The sequence below is a fragment of the Canis lupus genome, chromosome 25 (assembly GCF_048164855.1).
Source record: "Canis lupus baileyi chromosome 25, mCanLup2.hap1, whole genome shotgun sequence".
NCBI classification, from domain to species: domain Eukaryota; kingdom Metazoa; phylum Chordata; class Mammalia; order Carnivora; family Canidae; genus Canis; species Canis lupus.
The window spans coordinates 28,886,323-28,911,158 of record NC_132862.1 but is presented as its reverse complement, the minus strand read 5'-3'; the positions used below and the strand labels follow the sequence as shown (position 1 = coordinate 28,911,158).

Here is a 24,836-nt window from a genome sequence, read left to right as displayed (position 1 = left end):
GTGATACCGCAATCCAATTTCACACAAGCATTGATAATCTTTTCCTCATAGACTAACATCTGTTCTAAGCATACACTGGAATTCCATGCAAAGTATAACTGTACTCTTACCTTTTCTTGAACTCAAACTCAAGGGAAGAGACATGAGATTTTAGAGGAGCTGACCAGCCTCTTCTTGTCCTCGTAAAATCCTGACCTACTATAAACTCACACCCAAAATGTCAGACTTAAGAAAGTATGACTGATCATTTGAAGAGGTAGCTATTTTAACTACCCTCTTCAAATAAAGAGATAATGTATCTGAGTCTGACAGGAACTCCAGAGTTAGTATCTAAAGTTTCAAAGCAGTTTAAGATCAGAGACCTCTCAGAGTCTATCCATGGACCCACACTGCCTCTATAAGAGGCTAGACTGGGAGAAAAAAACAACATATTTTACACTTAACAGATTATTGGTGAGAGTCCCCTTGGTTAATAATTGCTGAGAGCTTGAGGATCTCACAGGGCATTAAATGTTCTTTTTGCAATAGTACGTGCACCCTAATGTTTTCTCTATATTGGACATAGGAGGTTTCCTGTGTTGCCTAATTACACAGTGTTCTATCCTATCCAATGGAGATTCTAAATTTGCCTTCTCAATTAACTCATGGATATTAGACAAGAGACTTGTGTTGTTTCTGTTGGACAGCAAAATGTGTTCTCTGAAATGTAGGTCGTTTGTGATATCAGGAAAAGTGTAGGCTTAACCATTCCCCAGTACTCTGTCTGCATTCATTTATTTGTATACTAATATCACCATTCAGTATGTCAAAGTCTGCAACTTTTTAACTCTCCAAAGCAATATATTTTATGTTACTATATTTCCTGGGGATAAAACCATCTGAAATTCATGAACTTAATAATAATAATTTCAATAGTAAAAATAAAATGTACCTTCTTACTGAGTCCCACATTTCAATTCAGGGTACAAATACATATTCAAACACTTGAGTCCAAAGTTTGGGACTAAAGTTTATGTCCATTTACTAACATTATCAGTTGCACAAATGAATACCAAATGAAAAATTACTATAAAAAGAAGAAATTTATATGTTCACAGAGCCCAGCAGACAGATTCTGTTGTGAATACTTCCTAGTGTTCTCTATCTTTCCATTTCACTCTCCAGATCGCCTCCCTCCAACAGCAACATTGAAATAGGTAGCTCTTCTCACCTTACACTGGATTATCATTGGGACTGGCAGAAAGTAAGCACTCCTTAGTGTGATGCTGCCTCATCTGGGTTAGGGGATCAGATTCTAAAAGAAATAGTCAAAATTACCCTTTTAAGCCTCATAAATACTTGATATGCATCAGCTAATTCATCCCCCAGGAACTTTTTGAGGTAGCTGTTGTTATTTTCTTTAATTTATAGATCAAGAAAGACAGAGAGAAGTCTTAGTTGTTATAACCTGTCCAAAATCATGCGCAGTAGGTGGTGGGACCCTTGGGACGATGCCATGTGGGAAACCAATACTCTCATTTCTCAATAATCCTGCATTTAAGGCCATGATATATATTAAATTAGTATCTTTAACAACTACAATCAAATATGTTGCAAAATGATTGCACTGTGAGAGGCATTCACAAACTAAGACCACGTGTTAAAGTAGCAGGGCCACTCTCCCATCTATGGGCAGTGTGCTCTCTTATGGGTGAAAACACAGGCACAATTGTCATTCTTTTAACATTTTTTTCTTACATTTAAAAAAAGCCATCTAGGGGATCCCTGGGTGGCGCAGCGGTTTAGCGCCTGCCTTTGGACCAGGGCGCGATCCTGGAGACCCGGGATCGAATCCCACGTCGGGCTCCCGGTGCATGGAGCCTGCTCCTCCCTCTGCCTGTGTCTCTGCCTGTGTCTCTGCCCCTCTCTCTCTCTCTCTGCGACTATCATAAATAAAAAAATAAAGAAAGCCTTTAAAAAAAATAAAAATAAAAAAAGCCATCTAATAGGAATAACTAAGAGATGTTAAATGCTTATGGGATGTGACTAGTTTTCAGAGCTCACCAAGGACTGTTTTATTGAATGTCAGATGGCCAAGACCACCCCGAACTGTTGGGATGAAGCCCAGTGATATTATCTGGATTGTATAATTCACATTTGAGGAAGTTACTTCTGTGAATTATGATGTCCTTAAATAGCTTATGTGCTCAATACTTTAAAATTGAACATCATTTATTTTTAAAGTACATACATATTTGCTTAAGGAACAGAACAATAAATGGAGGACCTCTCATTTTAAGGATATAGCACCTCAGCTATTTCAGAGTGCATCCATTACAATTAGGACACTTGGTCTTTTTCCTTATAAGATATATTTCAGAATAGGGCAGTCTCCCCTGTGAGCACCAGTGATATTGAGAAGATTTCAAGATTTCAAGAGGAAGTACAACAATAGCAGGACTTTGAAGAAGGGGTGAGATTAGCAGGAAAAAGAAAGAAAAAGCCTGTATCTAACTGTAGAGTTCTGTGAATAAAAGTGCAAAGGCAGAAGATAAGCGTGTGCAATAACGCACTCATCTTTCTGTGTGCCACACCACAGCATCCAAGGGCTATAAGAAACCATCGACACTACAGGACAAGCGTTGTCCCCATTTTCAAATAGGCTGTCCTCACAGCCCAGCAATCCCACAACACTTCTGTGGCCATCTTACCATTTCATGTTCCACAACAATATGTACTTTATTCTTGTAGGATGAACCTCAGATCCCTCCTATCCATTATTCCTCTCTCCCTACTTTATTTAGATATACAATCACAGCTCCTACTTTACTGGGGAAATAGAAACAGTAATAGGGCCAGATTTTCTACTCAATACAAAACTTACAAACTAAAAAAATAAAATAAAATAAAATAAAATAAAATAAAATAAAATAATAAAATAAAATAAAATAAAATAAAATAATAAAATAAAATAAAATACTTACAAACTTAATTACATCTTAATTATGTAAACTTCTTCCTTCCTGTTAGATTTTTTTCCTTCTAAAGCCAATCCCTCCATCTGTGCTTTGCAGCCATTTCCTCTCACCTTCTATCATACATTATACTATCAATAATTCATTTTTCCTTGTATATTTATCCTCTCTCCTTAAATAATCCTTTTAAATACCCTTGTCTCTCCAAAGTTTAAATAACCTTGCTTCAAATGCCCAGTTTCCATGCCACTTTGCTGATCACAAACTTCCTGAAAGAGTTGTCTAAATTCTTGACATCTTTTCCTTACCATTCATTCCATAACCACTTCGATCTGACTTTATTCTTTATTAGATGATAAGATCAGAGGCATCTGGGTAGCTTTGTTAGTCAAACGACTGACCCTTGATTTTGACTCAGGTCTAGATTTCAGGGCTCTGGCATTGAGCATCAGGGAGTCTGCTCGAGATTCTCTCTCTCTTTTTGCCCCTTCTCCTAGCTCTCTCTCTCTAATATATAAATAAGTCTTTTAAAAACTGGTAAGGTGAACAGCGACCTATGTATCGTTTAATTCAACGATATCCATTCCTCATTTCACCTGATTTATCAGCAGATTTCAATGGTGTTGACATCTCTCTCCTTCCTCAAAATACCTTTCCATTTGCCTTCTGGAATAGATCGTTACTCTCTGGTTTTTCTCCCCTTCTCAGTATCCAGTGCAGGAGGTTCCCTTTTGCCATGCCACTAAATTTTAAATTCCACAAGACTCATCTTATTCCTCTCCTCTTAACCTTCTGCAGTCTCCACCAAACTGGTATCAGTCACACTCAAGGTTTCTATCAATATCAATATTTAGACGACCCATACAAATTTTAATTAAACATTTTATTTTGAGATAATTGTAGATTCACATGCAGTTGTAAGAAATAATACAAAGAAATCCCATGTACCCTTTGCCAGTTCCCCCAACAGTAGCATCTTATGATAAGTATCACAGTATCATGACCAGGATATTGAGATTGATAGAGTCCAGATGCAGAGGAGTTTTAAAGCCCCTAGTATCCTTTGTTGCCTTTTTATGGTCATATCCACTTTCTTCTCGCCCTTGTCCCCCTCCATCCTTATCTCTTAACAACCACTAATTTGTTCTCCATTTCTATAATTTTGTCATTTCAAGAATATTATGTAAATGGAATCATACAGTATGTACCCTTTTGGGATTGCCTTTCTCACACAGCATAAACTTTTGGAGAATCACCCAAGCTGTTCTGTGTATCAATAGTTTGTTCCTATTATTGACAAATAATGGTCCATAGTATGGATAAACCACAGTTTAATTATTCACTGATTGAAGGACATCTGGATTATTTCCAGTTTCTAGGTATTACAAATAAAGTTGCTATGGGGGTGCGTGGGTGGCTCAATCAGTTAAGCATCTGCCTTCAGCTCAGGTCTTGATCTCAGGATCCTGCAATGGAGCCTCGCACTGGTTTTCCTGCTCAGTGTGGAGTCTTCTCCCTCTCTCTCTCCCTCTGCTCCTATCCCCCTACCATTCATGCTCTCTTTCAAATAAATAAACGAGATCTTAAAAAAAAAAAAAAAGCTTCTATAAACAGTCATGTATAGGCTTCTCTGTGAATAGAAATTTTCATTTCTCTGAGACAAATTCCAAAAGCATAATTGCTGGGTTGCATGGTAATTGTGCTGTGGGAAACAAAAGCAAAAGAAAAATTAAATTTTCTAACTACTTACAGCCCTTTGACAAGTCCTTGAAACAGGCAGGGTGACATTCCTCTAGCAGCTCAGCTGCCTCGATGTTAATACTTTGCTAAGGGCAAAAAGCAATTTAACTTAACAGTATCCTGATACCCTAGGATCCTGTAAGTCTACTTTTAACATATAAAAATTCCTTTGGAAACTTCCTTTATCTTTACCCTCTAAGATATACATTGGTAATCAACTCTCCAGCATATGGCCCACTGATATACATCTAAAGGATCTCATGACTAGGGTCTTACTAGATAGTAATAAGTGACCTTTTCCTAACAAAACCAACCCCCTTAAGGTCCTGGAAGCCTGGCTTCCAAAATCCCTTAGAGACTTACTCTATCCCTGACCCCCTCCTAACTTGAAAGTATATAATCGGCCATTCTTCATGACCACAGGGCAGCTCTTTCTGCCCACAGGTCCCATCCCCATATTTTAATAAAACCACAGTTTTGCACCAAAGACATCTCGAAAATTCTCCGTACTCCAACCATTTTCTATATCAGTTGCATGTTGTTGTTTAAGAAACTGCCAAGTAGTCTTCCCAAGTAGCTATATAGTATTTTATATTTCCACCATCAATGTATGAGTGATCCAGTTTCTCCGTATCTTTGCCAGCATTTGGTATTGTCATTAACATTTTACTTTAGCCATTCTGATAGGTATGTAGTGATATCTCATTTTGGTTTTAATATGCATTTCCCTAATAGCTAATTATGTTGAACATTCTTTCATGTGCTAATTTACCATCTGCATATCCTCTTTTGATGTCTCTTCATGTCTTCTGCCCATTTTCTAATTGTATTGCTTGATTTTCTTTTATAGTTAAAATTTGAGAACTCTTTATAGGTACTAGTCTTCTGCTAGCTATGTGGTTTGCAACTATTGTCTCCCAGTCTATAACTTGTCTTTTTATCCTCTTAAAAATTCTCTGCATAGCCCTAGATTTTCTTCTACATTTTTTCTAGAAGTTTTATAGTTTTACATTTTATCTTTAAGTTTATAATCCACTTTAAGGTAACTTTTATATTAGGTATGAAATTTAGGTCTATTTTTGCCTATGAATGTCCAGTTGTTCCAGTATCATCTGATCCAAAGCCTGTATCCTATCTATACTTTTGCACCTTCACACAAAAATCAGTTGGGCATATTTGTGTGAGTTTATTTCTGTTATTTATCCTAGTCAAATGTTCTATGTATCTATCCCTCCATCAACATTAGTTCCTTACTCAACTATCTAACACCATACATGGGATTGAGGTCCCTCATTTTAGCTTGGTGAGAACGGAACTTTAGTCTCCCTTTGAAGCCTTCGCTGGTGGGTGGGAGAGTGAAGTCACATTTTATTTTCTGCAATATTTGGCTGGAGTAAAATGGTTATTGTCTAAACATTTTCTGTCTCATTAGGCCACCCCCTTCCTGGGCCTTTGGCTAGAAAGAGCAGGCTTTTCTTGGCACATTTTTTTGTCTGCACCCACTGGCATTTCCAGGTTGCCAGCTTCTTAAACTCTATGTTTGGAACACATGTAGCAAAAGAAAACCCAGAGAATTCACCACCATGTTGTTTCTTGAGTCCTGAGGTCCTTATGTAGTCAAAGTAGAAATGTGACTCACAAATTTTACCTCCTGGCTAGACCTTTTCTTTGCGGTTTGGAAATAAGTATCACAATACTTCATTGTCATCTGCTTCTGTATGTCTCAAAGATACCTCAAATGTAACTTGTTCAAAGCTGAACCCACTCTGAATGTTGCACTATAATCAAATCGCACAAGACAAAAATTTAAGGCTATTCTTCACACTCTTCTCCTTTTTCATTTTGAACCATATGAATTCCTCCTGATTTTTGATTCAGAATATTTTTTGTCTTCCCACTTCTCTGTTTGCATGCCACAATCTAATCTGAGCTATGCTGATATCTAATCAAAATCTTCTGCAGAAGTCTTGTCTAGAAGCAAGGTTTCCAAGACCTTTCTCACATACACCCTGCCTGTTTCAAGTCCTTCTCCATGTTAGAACTGGAGGGACCTTTTCAAAACACTATCATTATTATCAATATATTTTTATTGCTTTTAGGATATTTACTTTTAAAATGTTAACCTCACCTATAAGCCTTACATATAACTATTGTAGATGCTCAATAAATGTTGATAAATAACTATAGTACTCTAACATTTTGAGTACATGCCTCCCTAGCTAGATTGAAGTCACCTAATGGAGAGACATATCTTGAAATTTTATGCACCCTTAGTGCAATGGCAATGTGTAAATGTTTAATGACGATGAGTTTAGCATTCTAGTGACTTTATACAAGGATATTACCTCCTTATGTAAAGGGGAAGTTTATGCACAAGTAATAATGAACAGCAAATTATTAATTCTCCTGCTGTTTCCCATATCAAGTGAAGTTATTTGTCTCCTTAATAATTAGGATTCATTTATAACAGTAATATTCTTAAATTTCTCAAGTATTTATGCATTCTTAAAGTACTACTTACTTCTCACCTATATTGGAAATCTATAAAACATTATCTGTATTTTTACAGAATAATACTTTCAAAGAAGGACTGATTATAAGGCAATAAAAAGATTAACTTTCACAACAAAATGACAGAATTATAATAAATAAGATTGTTCACACTTCCTTCCCACATAAATGTTAAATTATCCCAAGTTTTTCACTGCATAAGCCATGTATATTTACCGCTGCATCCATTGCAGAGTACTATCAAAATATTGTTTGAGACATTAAGAATATATATAAAGGAAAGATAAAATAATGTCTCTTCCCTTGAAAATTACACAGATGATTGGGGGGGGAATGTAAGACAAATAAAAGACTCTAAAGAATGAAATATATTAGCTGTAAGGCTAAGTAAAAAGGCAAAGTAAGAGAGAAATCAGCAAAGGCTAGGTGAATTAGAGAAGACTTATTAGAAAAAAATAGGGTATTAGGTGAGAGACAAAGAGAGAAACATAGCCAGAAGCAGGAAACGATACAGGTAAAATGTACAGAAGCAAGAACAGGTAGAACTTAGGCAAATAATGGTAACACCACTAAACTATAAATAAAAGCAACAGGATAATCACAACAAGAAATTTCTGGTAAATGTGTTCAGCTATAAGTGAGGGATTTTCAGCATATAATTCAGAATGCAAAAACAGTATGGACTCCAAGAGATCAAATAGTTCCCAATCTTCTCTCTTGCCACAACTAATTTTTATCTCAAATTTATAAGTAATGCTTAAACTTCAGACACAGTCTATAATACATTACTTCTGTGACCTTGGATTAGGTTCTCATTTGAGTGAACTGATAAAGCACATCCCAGTTACGACTCCTACAGCTTGTAGGAATGGGATAGGATTCTGTTTCACATGTATAGCTTCTTTCCATTTACAAAAAATTTTAGTCTAAATCATTTTAAAAGTGGGTGAGAAGTGAGTCATGCAAATCATATAGAAAAAATGTAGCATTTTATTTTTTTGGACCCACTGAAAATTTAGATTATGATAATATTAAACATAGCTAAGATTGAGTCCTTCGATATTATTATTAGTTTATGTTTTCTCTAACTTAGATATATTTTCTTTTGTGTATTTGATTTTCTGCTATGGTATTTCTTCATGGAAGGAGGAAATGTATTACCACATGAACTTGAGCAAAATTACAATAACTCTCTAAAAGAAATCCAGTTTGTCAAGCATATGGAAGAAAAACGCCGGTCTATCATATTTAGAAAGAAAATTTTTAGGAAGTTGTACAATTTAAGACCGTCAAAATTATTTCAAAAGTTCCATTCAATATAGTAAATTAGTATAAAGAGTAGGAAAAAATTAGGAAATTTTTGTACGTAAAAAATATTTTTTTATGATTATGGAAGTCTGGGATATTGCTAAAACTCTACTAAAATGTTAGCGATAGTGATGACTATCGTGTGTGAATGTTATATAAAAAGTGCTACCAAATTCAAAGGTCCACTTAAGGATTCTTGCAAAGAGTTTACATGGAGTTGCTGGGAGCAAATTAAACCTTGAAGGAAGGAAGGAAATTTACTGGCAGCACTTTTGAAGAGAGACGGAGATTCAACTATGACAAGATTCAGCTCTGAGAACCCATTTATTTGTTATTAGTTTGAGGACTAATACTAGTATTTAACATTTGTTGAAGGCTCACTATGTGCCTGACTGTATTCTAACACTTTCATAGGCTTTCACCCACATAATCTTCTTAAAAGTCTCAGATCAAGGGCCCTTGGCTCCTTTTTACCGAGGAGGAAATTAAGGCATGGAGAGGACAAGTAACTTGCCCAGGATCACAAACGTAGTAAGTGCTAGAACATGATTGAAACATGGCAGGCAAGGGCCTGCACTCTCTGCCTTCTGCATAGAGTTTCTAATCATAGCAATTCACAAACTTGTAGCCGTCTCTATGTGTCAGGCATTTGTGCACATTTTTTAGTTAATCTTCACAGCAATTCTAAGAACTATGTATTACTTACCACCTCAGAAATGAGGAAATTAAAAAACAGCAGGTCCAGGATTAGAACCCATGGTGTATTTCCTGTTTTCCTGATTTCAGCTTGGCTAAAATAAAGGGCTGTAAAGTAAACTCATAGAATATAGATTGAATAAATCAATGAAGGCCAAAGATAAAAGAATTTGAGGCAAAAATTTTAAAATTTGGAACTGATTCTTAGGATCATTCCTAAGTACTGAGGTGCTCAATAAACTTTGCTGAATGAATGAATGACTGAATGAATGAATATAATGATATTGTTACACTAGCTTCCCCTCCAGGCAATAGTAGTATGGATCACTAAGATAAAAATTAAAATAAAATAAAAATAAAATGACATAATCACAATCAAACAGATGCAGATTATTTATTTTCTTCAAAATACTTGCCTATAATCAGATTCTACTGCTCCAGATCAGCTACAAAATGCCTGGGTTGTAGCTTTCTGATTTGAATATCCTTCTGCGAGGTCTTAGTCAGATTAGCAAGATTTTCCACTTTATTATATTTTTATTCAGATGCTAAGCATATAACAATAACGAACACAATCATTTTTTATTTAAAAAATAAATCATTAAGAAGCTTTCTCAATAGTCCATGACTTCTTTCAATTATTGCTTAGTCTAAACTTAATTATATCTAGGTTGCTAGGCTCAACTTTTAAAATGTTTTATTTCAATTCTTTCAAAAATCTTTACTTTTAAACCAATGTTTTACCCAAAACTGTATTCCTATTTCAAATGTTTCTAGAGGACCTTAATCCAAATCAGTATCAACACTTTGTCTCATCGTTATTCTTCACATCACAGCAAAGTGTTTTCAGTCTTTCTTCTGCTAATCTCTTAGAAATGCTCTTGCTTCACATTGAGTCTCTTCATGTCTCAAAGAACATAAAAGAAAATGACAAAAATAGAGAAAACAGGATCATTTCTCTGGTCCTTTGTTTTCCTAATTTTTTCAAACTTGGGACTATGGAAGGCAATATTATTTACGTACCAACGTGGTTTGCTCATATTTCCTTCTTTCTGATCAATATTTTTATTGCGCATGTATGAAATGAAATACAGCTGCCTCTTTTTTCCCTTACAAAGCTATGAAAGTGAATTTAATTTTTTTTTCATAGATTGCCTTCTGAATTTGTCATTACGTATCTTAGCTATTACTGGAAACTTTTTCCCTAGAGTCAATACCTTCTAAGAAAAAAAGGAAAAAAGAAAAAACTTAATAAAAAAAAAAAAACAGCATAAGGTCAAATACATGATCTGTTCTATCATTTTAAAATTTAGGAGTAATTTAGTAAAATGGTTTCTGTAAAATCACCTTTGCTATTAATTGATCTTACATTAATTTTTAATGGATAATATTTTTATCAAATATAACTTGGAATTAAATGTTTGAGACCATATAAATCTATGTAAAGTAACTTGTTCTTCCTTCTCTGTTGCAGCCCAGCTAGGGTATTCAAAACCTACAATTAGCAAGTTTCTTCAGCTATTCCATAAAGGAGGTGGTTCCATTCCTTAGAGCAGAGAGTAAATAACATAAAATATCCAAATGAAAATAAGTTATTGTAACTGCCTAATTGAATCTGCACACCATTTCTCCTCCTGCTTATGGCTGCTATTGTTTGTGGTTTGTAGGGACCGAGCACCTTTTATTTTTACTTCAGAGATGGAATACTTTATTACAGAGGGTGGGAAAAATCCACAGCATTTCCAAGATTTTGTGGAGCTTTGTTGTCAAGCTTATAATATTGTCAGAAGGCACAGTCGACTGCTCTTGAACCTGTTAGAAATGGTAAGTCCCTTGGGGAAATAACAAAAGTAATAAACTTCATTTATGTCTCTCTTTCAGTAGTCTATTTTTGCTAATGGCTTGGCATTCCCCAAAGAGCTATTCAAACCAGAAAGGAATGAACAAACTAAAAGTACCATTGTACAGCTTATAAACACATTTCTTAATAATTCATCCCGTTAGTTCACAGTTATCGTCTCAAACATTTCTATTCACAATAATATTGATGTATTCAGGGGTTATCTCAGTATATTTTGTTTAAAGATTAAGGACAGTAATTTAGAATATTGTATGAGTTGTATTGTGCAAAAGTACTTTAAAAAACACTGTCTCATTTACACATTATAGCAATCCAATGATGTAGACACCAGGTAAGGATTTTTCCTGGCTCCCCTTCAAGTCTCTGCCTTTTTCCAGATTTAGAAATGGGCTCAAAAATATAAGACAGCTTCCTAGCAACTCAACTCGAGAGTAGTACATTTAGTGATGTACATTGGGTCTACTGAGTCATGCTCCCACATGCTCTCTGTTGACTTACAGTAGAAAATTCAAGTTTCATTCCACTGTCTAATGTTAAAGAGATGGAGACCAGGTAGACAGGGTGAGAGGAGAGAGATCTGATAGAAATATCTTCTGGGAGAAGGATGAGGTGATGCCTTTAGGTAACATACATACACACTAGTAATTGAAGCAAAATGTAGGAGAGAAACACACCTTTGGTAAATCAGTATACCATGGAGTCAATGCCATCATAAAAATTAGCTGGTTTCGAACCTTCAGATGACAATAATTCTCCTAGATGCTATTAAGGGCACAGACTTCTTGACTCTAATAAGACAATGCTGCTTATCTATCAAATCTCATCTATCAAATGGAAATAATAGCATCTACCTTATAGGATTGGTGAATAAATGGCCTAATAGTGATTGTTTTGCATGAACATTATACTAAGTGCCTTATGTGTATTAATTGATTTATATTTCATAATAACGCAATTAGATAATTAGATCCTTATTAATCCAAAAGAGCACTCTCCAATAGAGTATCCTCTACTCATGTGTGATTATTTAAATTTATATTAATTAGTATTAACTAGACTTTAAAATATAGCTCCTCACTCTCACTAGCCACATTTCAAGTGTTCAGTAGCCACATGTGGCTTGTGATACCATATTGGACAACACAAATATAAAACATTTACAACGTTACAGAAAAGTTCTATTGGGTAGTGCTGAACAAATGTTGACCTTGTTACAATGAAGATTTGATTAGATCCTTATTTTAACTTTCAAACAACATATGCACCTTACCCTGTCTTAAAAAATAGATATTTTCAAAATTATAAACATGTAGTCTTTCATATATAAGGATACTTTGGTTTATGTGTTTACTGGATATATAAAGTTTTGCCCATCTCCAGAATTTTCAAGTTGGCTATTCCAATAATAGCCAATGATGATTCACATTGGTAGATTTGCATTCTATCTCTCAATTTTTTAAGCCATACTGCAATTATGAGATGGCTTATGGTTCATAATCTGTGTTCATACCACAAAGGAAACTCTATAAGGACTAACTCTGTGACCTTTACTCTATTTACATATAAATATCTAGGTAGTATCATTCCAATAATCTCTTGGGCTTTAACAGGCTCTAAATCATGAATCCATGAGTTCATGAGTACTTAACTGTATGCCAGAAACTGTGAGGATACATTAATTTATATGACCCAGGCAGCCTTAAAATTTTCAATATGATAAGGAAGATAAAATTCGTGTACACAGTAAAATGAGGTATTCAGCATTTCTAAATGTCTGTAATGTTATAAATAACAGCATATAAGGAGTAAGTGCCATATTCTAACAACTACTTGAACCAGTCACAGACATTATAAAAATAAACCCATAGTAGAAAAGCACAACTACAGATTATGCTATTTCTCAGGAGACACTAAAATTATGCTGAATAACAAAAGTGAACATATCAAAATAATGTGAAAGGACAGCTTTTTGAAAAAACTTGATTGATGGGATCCCTGGGTGGCGCAGCGGTTTGGCACCTGCCTTTGGCCCAGGGCGCGATCCTGGAGACCCGGGATCGAATCCCACATCAGGCTCCTGGTGCATGGAGCCTGTTTCTCCCTCTGCCTATGTCTCTGCCTCTCTCTCTCTCTCTCTCTGTGACTATCATAAATAAATAAAAATTAAAAAAAAAAACTTGATTGAGAAAGCTATTGGTGGGCTTTTTTTTTTTCTTGTTTAATAAACTTTTCTACCTACCTAGACACAAAACTTTTAGCACATGCATCATATAAGATAATTATTAAAGTAAAGAGTTTAGGGGCATCGGGTGGCTCAGTCGGTTAAAAATCTGACTCTTGATTTCGGCTCAATGGTCATGATCTCAGGATCATGAGAATAAGCCCCATGCAGACTCCACATTGAGCAGGATGCCTGCTTAAGATCCTCTCTCCCTCTCCTTCTGCCCCTCCCCACTCATTTACATCCACGTGCTCTCTCCCTAAAACAAAACAAAACAAAACAAAACTATAAAGAATTTATATAATGTTATTTTATTTAAAGAAGTAGATGGTGTTTTAATCAAGTACTGAAGTAATTTTTCATAAAATAATATTAAAATCAAAGATTGAAGGTTTCTGTTACATCATATGCCCAGAAAATCTCCCTGTGTTCTAATTATTCAAGTCTTGACTTTTAGACTAAGGAGGAAATTTTGGCAGTAAAGAGCACTAATTCAGATTAAGCAAATAATCTTAGATTTAGAGTCTCACAGAAATCGAAATAGACCAGAAGCAATGTGGACCAATTAGGCCAATGAAGAAACACATATCAAACAGTAGTATGTTATTCCCTCTGTTTCTGGTCATTTACCTCTCCAGTCTCTGCTTCTGAAGTTTCTTTCTTATGGGATTCTGTAGATAATCAAAGCATCAGTAAAGGTTTCAGAACCATGCTTTTTTCTGGGATAGATTCCTATAAAATAAAAACCGAATATAAATTTGTGAAAGATTACTTTCTACCCATGTGGATAATCAATATTTCCCTCAAATTCTCTTTCAAATTGACTTTTGCTGTATTAACTTCATTTAAAAGAACTCAACTTACTACTCCATGACCCAATTACAACTTGAGAAATAATTGACATGGGTCATAAATTCTACCTTCTGTGAATGGTCAATATCCAGGATTATGAGTCACAAGTGGTTGTCATGTCTACTACGGGGTTAATGCCTCATCCCTTCTTGAGAGCAGCATATTTCCAGATATCCACAGTCCTTTTTATTTACTCCTGGGAGAAGCAGGGAAAAAATAATCCATGAAATTCTCATCTTGCTTAAAAGCAAAACATCTGTAGGAGACCCAAGAGTGTTGCTGGCTGAATTCACTAACATAAAAGCCTGTATTTCATCAGCTTTTCTCTCATTAAAAAATCAATATCAGCTATTATGGAAGGCTCCCAAAGAACACAAGGACCATTCACCCAGTTTAAAATGTTTATCACACCCATTATTATATCAGATATTTCCCAGAAGAAATCTTTCTAACTGCTCTATGTGGTGGCAGAGTATCTGCTTCCCTAAGCATAACTATCAAAATAGATTTGGACTTAGGAGGAGAACAGAAGTGAAAATTTAAAAGTGTCCCTGTCCTTTAAAAGGGACTTACCTTTTTATCACCTATATCTGTTCATTACTTATACAAGCCTAGCCACCCTTTCCCTTTCCTATTGCCCCAATTCAAGCTATTACCCATGTAATCTAGGCTAAGCGGTACTTGAACCATATCTCTGTGAGTCAGAGAACAGAGAGGTCTAGATGGACCCTGGTGTGAGGTTATTCTTACTCCAATGGCAGAGTCATGATACTCAAAGCCTCCTCTCTGAGGAACAGAGCACATCAACAAAGAAAAGTAAAGTTGTACTTGTTTTCTTTAATCAACTACATAACAAGGAGAGTGCTTGGTTCACCTACTTTGAAGCCATCTGCATTTGGCAGTTGGTGTATAATGGGGGCGGGGGGGGAGAAGGAGTAAGCATAGGGTGTACTTCCCAAGAAAATGTTTGACAGAGTTCTAAGCAAGCAGATGTGAATTCTGAGCATCTAGAGAAACCAGAAAGCAATTCAGATTTAGGGAAGAAGTCTGTTCTTAGCAAATGGACAACCACAGTCAGATAAAGGAGAAACTTTCTCAATAAGTACACAGATGTCTTTAAAACTCTAAGTACAGAACCAAAAAGATAAAGCCTAATCTAGACTTTAGTTGCTTTCAGGAATATTCCTCTCTATGGTTGATTTTAAGTTTAGTAGTCAGAGTTGAACTTGCTACTTACAGGCTTTCAGTGCCTAACAAGGCCAGGCATTTTTTTCATTCATTCATTCATGCATGCATGCACGCATGCATTATTTTACAGATATTCATTGAGTTCTATTTACAAGGCACAATGCTTGGTGACATAAACAATTTAACATCAAATAAAAACTCAGTTCCTGTCTTCAAAGAAGTTAAAATCAAATGTAACAAACATGTGAACAGAACATAGTGAAAGTGAGGCAGCAATAAGTGTGAAAGAGGGGTGACCAAGATAAGATTGCTGTACAGAGAAAGCAGTAATTAAATCTTATTAAGAGGCCCTATAGTGCTTCTAGAAGAAAAACATATTTAAGCTGAGATTTCAAAAATAATTTCAATAGATAAGGAGGGAGAGAAAAAGAAGCCTGGCTGAGAGAAAAATACACATATGGATAGAGGCTCAAAGAGCATGTACATGATATGTATTGGAAATAGAGGTAATTAAATGTACCTAGATTGTGGTAGAAAGGAAGATCTATATAGACAATAGATGAAGTAAAAGGTCATAGTTAGATTATAAAAGACATTTATGAACAGGATGAGGATTTTGGACTTTGATATATAGACACCTGAGAACTCAGAAGTTTCTTTGCTTCTGATGAAGAGAGTACCATCCTCTAGCTTGGATTTTAAAAAGATAACTCAGAAATTATGTAATTAGAAGAGAGATTAGAGAACTAGAAAAAGGCTACTCAAGTTACCTAAGCAATTGAAGGTGAGGAGCTGAACTAGGACAGTAATTGCAATGGCAAGGAGAGTGAATACAGGAGACCGTTGAGGTGGTTGTTAGAATAGAATATAACTGGCATTGAGAATCAGGAAGAGAGAATCAAAGAACATACACAGTTCTTATTAGCTGGATAATGGTGGCAGTGTAAATGGAGCTATAAAACAGGAAAAAAGAGGAAAAGGTTATGGGAGAAGAGAATTTGCTTAAATTTAGATAGCACGAATTTTGATCACCCATAGGGAGAAGTAGTTAACACCTTTCCAGGACTACCCGAGCCATTTCATGGTTTTAATTACTATCTATGTGTTAATGACTCCCAAATCTATATTTACAGCTATACATTTTAGATCCCACCCAGCCTTCCAAATATAGCCAGTTAATCACCCAGTTTTCTCAACTCTACTTCTTACTTACATATATTTAAAATTAAATAACTTAACTTTTTTCTTTATTCTTAAACATTCTCCTAGTTTAGCTTTTTATTTGGCCTCACTTTAATCCACTTTCCACAAATAATGACGATCTCAAAACACTAGTTATTTTAATGACTGTTTAAAATTACTAAAAGAGCTTTCTCTTGCCTTTAGGATAAAGTTCAAAACTTTTACATTGCTGAAAAATCCTGCCCTACTTACCTCTTTAGCCCCATTTCTTGTCGCCCACCCACAAAATATCTTATGTTCCGGAAGCTCTCCTGGAGTTCTTTCTGTGAACTTATGAAAGATGTCTTGCTTCCCTCAGTATATCTCTAAAGGCTGCTCGCTCTGCCTGGATAGGCACAGTAGAAAAGGAGAAAAGTTTCAAATCCATTTTTTTCTCACTTGAACTTCATCAAGTCAATCACAATCTCACCTATCCTTCCTAACCATATTCTCATTTTATCCTTTATGTTTGGCATTAGCAGCATTGTTCTTAACTTCCCACTAAGTTGCCTCTATTCCAGAGCAGGAAATAATTTATCATCTTAGTCATAGAGGTACTGTTGAAATTCTCCTTCTCCTCCTCCTCCTTCTTGTGCTCCTCCTCCTCCTCCTTTTTTTTTCAAAGTTTAAATTTATTTCAGAAAAGATCTACTTTCTCTCAAAAAATTCTTTGTTTTTGCCTATAATGAAAAAGAATATTATCCCTTCAGTCTACTTTATAATATTAACATAGTATGTTTCCAAAGGTGGGCAGAAAGAATATCTGAGCCTTTGTACAATTTTATCTTTAATTACTTTATTGTTTTAATAATCTTTAATAAATGGGGAAGCTGGGTGGCTCAGGGGCTGAGCATCTATCTGCCTTCAGCCCAGGGCATATCCTGGGGTTCCAGGATCAAATCCCACATTGGGCTCCCTTCAGGGAACCTCTTCTCCTTCTGCCTATGTCTCTTCCTTTCTTTGTGTCTCTCATGAATAAATAAATAAAATCTTTTTTTAAAATCATCTTTAGTAAATAGAATCACCACTTAACTAAGGAAAATTGTGTTTTTAGAGTATGATTCATAGAGTCATGAAAGAATGTAAGATTAAGAACCAGAGGGATGAGTTTTATTCTTTGTGCTTACACACCATTTGATCTGGACACTTACTTACACTTTTAGGGAGATTAAGTTATTCTTCTTTAAAATGGGTATTATGATATAATTTTTGTGTAATAATTTATAGTATATAAAGCCTTTTCTTATTCATTAGCAATTTGGTTGCCCCAGAACATATTGGGTATTCACATCTCTACTTTAAAAAAGAAAATGGAGATTCAAAGAGGTTATAGAGATTTTTTTCATGATTATTCAGATTCTAAATAGTGGGTCCAGAAATTCTGACACTAGAACTAGTGTCCATCGTTCTATTATTCTACTGTCCAGTGCTAAATATGCCTCTTCTACAAGAAGATGAGGTGGGGATAATCATACTTCACTGGACTATGCTTACTTCACTGGACTATGATGAAGATAAAATTAAATTATTAATCTGCAAGCACTTCAACAACTCTTTGGTTCTTCTTATTATTATTGTTTTGTTGCTTCGGTTAGTAAATATAGGAAGTTAAAAAATCCATTCACGTTTACAAACTGAAAGGCATTGCTATATAACTTTTATATGCATTTATAGAATTAACCAAGTAAACTTAACCAAACTTAACTAAGTAAGATTTGTTTTACGTTTATTCTGAGTTTTTTTTTTTAATTTGTTTGTTTTGGTAAGATGCTACATGCAGGATTGCCTGAGCTGGGTGGAATCCAAGACCTGAAATATGTGTATAATAATCTTCGTCCACAAGACACAGACCTGGAAGCAACAAGTCATTTTACCAAGTAAGATTAGCTATGAATATATGAGTGTGCATTTACTCATGTGTACAGACGTGTTTCACATTTGAGATGATTTCAGGGTGAATGATCATTGGTATAAAACTGTCATTTCTAGAACCAGACTATGTCTTCTTTCCCAAGGGACAGAAAAGGAGCAATGTGTATGTCTAGCAGAAGGCCTTAGTCCATGTTTCTGTAGCATGTTATTGTTTGCTACCCAGCCTCTTCATCTAATACATTGCTCAATAAGAGGTCACTAAAAAGAGCAAGGCTGACATAAATAGATTGGTTGTTCTACTTGAACTATGTCCAGGAAAACAATTTGGAAAAAGAGATTTATGATGAGATATGGATTTGCTACTTTCATCTCTAAGACAATACAAATATTGGAATATTTGGTAACTATCCTATTTTTAATCTATTTTTTATTAAGCAAGTCTGGGAAAACACTAATACACATCAAAGTAAGAGTCTGAGCAGAATACAGTGAATATTAATTGGACTCAAAATCATTGTCAAAAGGATAATACATTTTATAATAGAAGGTTCCTTTGAACTTCGATACTTGAATGGATCACATAATTGCTAGCAAATTTTGGGTGCTCAATAAGTGTTAGCCATAATTATTATCATAGTAAACAGTTTAAGTAGAGAAATACAGTGCTCTTTCCTGTAACTTCTTAATATCGAATCTTATTAGTCTACTTTTTAATTGTTCTGATACTTTTAACCAGAAATTTGTAAACACAGATTATACTTTTTCTAATTGTATTTATTTATTCATGAGAGACACAGAGAGAGAGGCAGAGACACAGGCAGAGGGAGAAGCAGGATCCATGCAGGGAGCCCGACATGGGACTTGATCCCTGGACCCCAGGATTACATTCTGGGCCGAAGGCAGGTGCTCAACCGCTGAGCCACCCAGGCATCCCCAGATAATACTCTTTTTAATGAATGTATGTTTTGTCCTTCTGATGAAAATAGTATTTACCCCCCAATTATTGCTTTTTCTCCCCCCACCTTCCACAATGTACAGTGAGGACTCTCTATTACACAGGAATAATGAGAGTTAATTGGGACATCCTCATACTTGATAAATTTCACTTTCGCACAGAATCTCTGTTTTGTGAACTTTCAAGGATAGGCTGCCCTAGGAGTTGAGTAGCAATATGGCAGAATTATAGAAAACTAGAGCTGGAAAAGCCCTTACACTTTATTTATTCTGACAATAAATACGCAAATGGAGAAACTAAGATTCAAAGAACAAAGGCCTTGCCCACAATTAAAGAAGTAGTAAGAAACAGGGATCCCTGGGTGGCTCAGTGTTTGAGCTCCTCCCTTCAGCCCAAGGCCTGATCCTGGGGCCCCGGGATCGAGTCCCACATTGGGCTCCCTGCATGGAGCCTGCTTCTCCCTCTGCCTGTGTCTGTGCCTCTCCCTCTCTCTCTCTCTCTGTGTCTCTCATGTTAAATAAATAAAATCTTTAAAAAAAAAAAAAAGGTAATAAGAAACAGAGCTAAGATTAGGGCCCATAGCTAGGACTGTAATCCCCTGGTCTAGGGTTTTTCAACATTCACATTGGAAACTATATGATGCCGTTAAGGAACACCAGGCAGAGCCCTTGCCAAAACTATACCTTCCTGCTACCTAATTTGTTTCTGAAATTCTACCATTAGGGATTCTTTAGTAGAGTCTGGTAGGTTTTTTGAGTCCTGAAAAAAAAAATGCCCTTTAATAGTAGAAGTTATCTCTGAAAGAAGGATTTATGTCCATTTAGAAAGCTTCAAATATTAGTTGACTATCATTTGTGACCAAAGACACTAGCTTGAAGATTTTTTTTAAGATTTTATTTATTTATTCATGAGAGACAGAAAGAGAGAGAGAGAGAGAGAGGCAGAGACACAGGCAGAGGGAGAAGCAGGCTCTATGCAGGGAGCCTGATGCGGGACTCGATCCCCAGTCTCCAGGATCATGCGCTAGGCTGAAGGCAAGTGATAAACCACAGGTGTCCTGAGGATTTTCATAAATATTTCAGATCCCTGGTTTTATGGATAAGGGACTTTGAAGTTGCCTCAACTAACAGGGACAGAGGATTTGTGTGAGAAATCCCAAGGAAAAGCTAACAACCTGCATCAGGAAAAGCAGGAGGTCTTCTGTCCCAGAGGCTGGAAGGTCCTTCAGAGTCCAAGACAGCTCTGGGATCCCATCAACAGGAAAGAGCCTTTCACTCTATTTGCTCACCCCCCGTCCAGTTAACTCCATCCTAAGTTCACATGGTACCAAAAATAGCCCTCTGGGTGGCCTATTCCATTAGGATCTGAGTGGGATACCTTTCTTTAAAGTGGGCAGCTGCACAACAGGTACAATGATTGATGTGTCAGTGGAAGCAGGTGGGGAGCTAAAGGAGGAGGATGAAAAGGTCCAGAAAAGGTAGAGATTGGAAACATGTGATTGGGCTAAAGCATGTGTTTGATGTGTCATTGTTTAGGCAGTTTATAAAATAATCCCTACTACCATTTAAAGCAAAGAAAAAAAAAAAAACCCTATATATTGGATGAAGAAAAGCTCCTTCAGGCCCTGGTCACAGGAAAAATGTAGATAGACTTTATTTGTCCACCAGAATTCCATCCCTTCACATTTCCTGACATCCAGATCTATAAAGAGAATAATTTTAGGTATGGGTGAGCTTGCCTATGTTGACTTATCTCCTCTTCCTATTCAAGTGATTGTGAACTAATATGGGAAGTAGATCTGAAGCCACTAATCTCCTGGCAGTGAGCTAGACCTCATTGTCTCACCCGCATATCTCTGCCAGTCTAATTTTCTCACTTTCAGATGTTATATACTATGTCCTGTTAATTAAACTTCTTTCTACAACTTTATGGTAAAAAAACTTGTTCTCCATTGCAGACCTAAAAGCATCTAGTCAACTAAATGAGGGCACATAATTTCTCTGTTCAATAATTGTCTTTGACTTGCCATTTCCGACCTCTTACTTTTCAGGACCTTATGATCTGGTTATCTTTATCAAGGTTTCCTTACCCCACCTCTATAATTCCCAAATGAATCTTCTTCTGGGTACATAACTTTCTTAATATATCCATCCCTCTTTTGTCTATTTAAAGCATCAGAAATGCTTCCAAAGAATCATAAAATTACTGGAATAGAGGAGGGAGTCTGATCTAACTTTCAGTTCTACCTGTCTCTTGAGATGCGGGACAACTAGTACCTCATCCATGAAGCCTTCTCAGATTATTTTAGTAGTGACTAGTCTTTTTTTCTATAATTCTATAGAACATGTACTATTTCATGCTATACTTAATTTATTACTAAATTACATGCTGTCTAGTATATCACCTTAATATACTAGTTGGTTATACCAGTTTCTCCCAATGAAAACAGAGGACATATTCCCATTTTTCCACTTTCAAAAATATCTGAATGTGAAACAACTTTTTATTCCCCTTGAAATATATTTAAAAGTTTAACAGAAAATGCTATGTAAACATCAGACATTAAGTTTATGAAAGTTATGAAACAATGGCTAACATTTAATATAGTACTTTTTACGGGTTAGGCACTGTTCTAAGTGCTTTTTTTTTTTTTAAAGATTTTATTTATTCATAGAGACACAGGGAGAGAGAGAAAGAGAGAGAGAGAGAGACAGAGACAGAGACAGAGACAGAGGCAGAGGGAGAAGCAGGCTCCATGCAGGGAGCCCAACATGGGACTCGATCCCAGATCCCTGGGATCATGCCCTGGACTGAAGGCGGCGCTAAACTGCTGAGCCACCGGGGCCACCCGAGATAATATCATTTTAATGTAAATTTTTAGATTAAGACATTGAGACCCCAGAGGGGTTAATTTACCAAAGGACATAGCCAGCTGTAGACAGAACCACAATGTATATCCAGGGGGTTATACTGTAGAATATGAGGTCTTAACCTCTACCCTGTGTGCTCAAAACCATCTCTCTCACATGCAGGCTTTTGGGATATGCTGCTTCATAAATCAGACCATAGTTTTTCCCAAGGTTCCTTATAGCCCACTTTGGCTACAGTTTGAACAAAGTAGATCTTTTCTCAGGCAATAATCCTCATATCCTGAATATCCCAAGCCTTGATGGAGGACAGGTGTCCCTTCCCAGGAGCATGATCTCTGTGCCATCACTAGGTGTTCCCTGGATGTTCCGTTTAAGAGCTGCTATAATTGCTGCCTTGGGGGACCACCATGGGATAATTTGACTGGTGACTCCAAGATAGTCACCTCTTTCCTTTCTGTGTTTTGACTCTTTACCAGATGCCTTAAACCTCTCTAATTTTACCCTTTTCTGCTGAAAAAGGAGATTTCTCTCATGGGAGCATGAGACTCACTCTCCTTTTAAATTCCAAGAGCCTGTCTCAATAGTATATTTTTTCCTATAATCTCAATTACATATCTTTATTTTTAGATATGGTTTAATGTATTTTGAGTTTGCCTTTCCTGTTCTCTAAGTTCCTTGGTAAACAAATGTAGGTCAAGCATTGAGGATCTTTTCTATCACACAGCACTGTCAAGACCCTGTTAGGGAGATTTGAGAAGCCTCAATTAATTGTGGCTGTGATTCTTAACCATTTTAAAAAGTTACTTAAGATCTCTCTATTATTTACATATTTACAGTTCTTACAACTGATTATAGAATATTTCTTTTGTCAACACTTAATGTATAGAATGACTATATAAAAGTAGCCTGAATAATTAAAAACAAGAGTGGAGCTTTAAATGACATGATCCATATGGTTAAAATAAATGTTAAAAATTATGTGCACTTATTTACTTTTCTGTGTAAATAATATTATCTTAAGCTGTGTTCTCTGACATCACATGGATTTCAAAACTTAAGGAGGTACTTGAAGTGTAGACGTCAGTGCACATAACTTACCAAAAAAGAAATGAAGTTATATGATAGATCCAGCATTGGTCTTGGTACTTCAATGAGTGACATTAACTCCAATATACTTATGAGAGCTCTTGTATATTTAACGTCCTTTTTCTCCTTGTTCTGACAGGCTAAAAGTGCTTTATGCTACTGGTTATTCTAATATTACCACTAAGATAGAAATAAAAATAAGAAAATCCACCCTTTACCACTGCCAGGCTCACAGATCTGGGTCGTGAATGAGGACTAAACCATCTGAGACATAGCATGTGTGGCTACTTTAAGCACCTTACTGCTGACTACAATATTAGCATTAAGAGGCTGTCCTCTTGACATTGTTTGAGACTCCAAAGAAAGAAATGGCTTTCCTTCCTCTCCAAGAGAGTACGCTATTTATGAACAAGATCCTACCTCATTCTTGGATATTCACATTCAGGGTTAAGAGCTGATCATAAAAGTTTCAGAAAATGCTGTGCTCCACATAGCATTAAAAATTGTATTACAATTAATGGCATTTAGATGAAAATGAGAATAAAATTGGTTTACTGGCCACAAAGATTTTTCACAGCACTGCCAACTCCTCTCTGCTTCCCTTACTTTTTTTCCCACTCACCTTACAGCTGAGTGCTGTTGAATAGAATCAAGAAAGTCTCATGACTCAGTTCCTGCAAATTGATGCTCTCATGTAATATCTCTGCCGAGCCCACTGCTAGGCAACAAAGGCAACGATCCATTAAAATGCCGTCCAAATGGGTTATTTTAGAAATTTCAATCACTTTCAAACCTCAGGTTAGCTGTCCTTAGAAACAGATAACCTATTTCACAGACCAGACTGAGATCATTAAACATAAACTTCCCTGCCTACCTCCCCTCCCACATACAGATCATGCTTTTTCACTTCATCCATTTTCTGCTCCAAAATTGTGAGAGGAAATTTTCCATGTATTCCCAGATATTCCATTTGACCTGCCACAGATTCTTTGGTTTAGTAAGTGTAAGATCGCCTGCCCTTTGGCTAAAACTGAAGGCAGCTTGAAACTCCAAACTTAAAAAAAAAAAATTATTTGTATTAGTGAAGTATTTTGGTAGCAAGAACCAAAAATACTATCTGATATCCTTAGAGAAAAGGGTACATATATGTACTCAAACTGTAACCTAACAAATCCCAGAAACCAATAGGACCTGGCTAGTTTCCAGTAGACACGTACCTTCTACTCTGTTTACTCTACCTATCATATTTTACCTCTTTGCCCATTGGCCAGTTTTCTCTAGTCTAAATTCCAGAGAAAGATGGTCTAGTTGACTTACCTAGTTGCCTTTGTTCCAAATGGATAGAACCCTTCATGCAGTCATCATGGATTCTGTTGCCTATTCTTTCACCTATCATGGGCCACTCCTTACAAAGGACAGCCTAGAGTTTCTTCTCTGAACTTTGAGCTTTAGAGAGAAGAGTTTTAGTAGTTATGAGAGGCCTCTGGACAGGCACAATGAC

General features: G+C 36.1%; 1 protein-coding gene and 1 long non-coding RNA gene across 9 annotated transcripts in view; one reads left to right on the top strand and one right to left on the bottom strand.

The window, feature by feature from the left end:
• The window catches only part of PIK3C2G (phosphatidylinositol-4-phosphate 3-kinase catalytic subunit type 2 gamma), a 368,003-nt gene that overhangs the window by 251,864 nt on the left and 91,303 nt on the right, over positions 1-24,836 (top strand). For all 8 annotated transcript variants that reach the window (XR_012017650.1, XR_012017649.1, XM_072798827.1 and 5 more), the window contains 2 exons: positions 10,877-11,033; positions 18,320-18,429. Coding sequence is in view for 6 of the 8 variants with exons in the window: in XM_072798827.1 (XP_072654928.1) it covers positions 10,877-11,033; positions 18,320-18,429 (267 nt within the window). In the remaining 2 variants the exon portion in view is untranslated. The remainder of the gene's footprint in view (positions 1-10,876; positions 11,034-18,319; positions 18,430-24,836) is intronic.
• Positions 951-24,836, bottom strand: LOC140617424 (uncharacterized). Its single transcript, XR_012017657.1, has 3 exons — positions 24,653-24,836; positions 13,922-14,023; positions 951-1,294 (listed from the first exon to the last, which is right to left on the bottom strand). It is a non-coding gene; the product is annotated as an uncharacterized lncRNA (long non-coding RNA).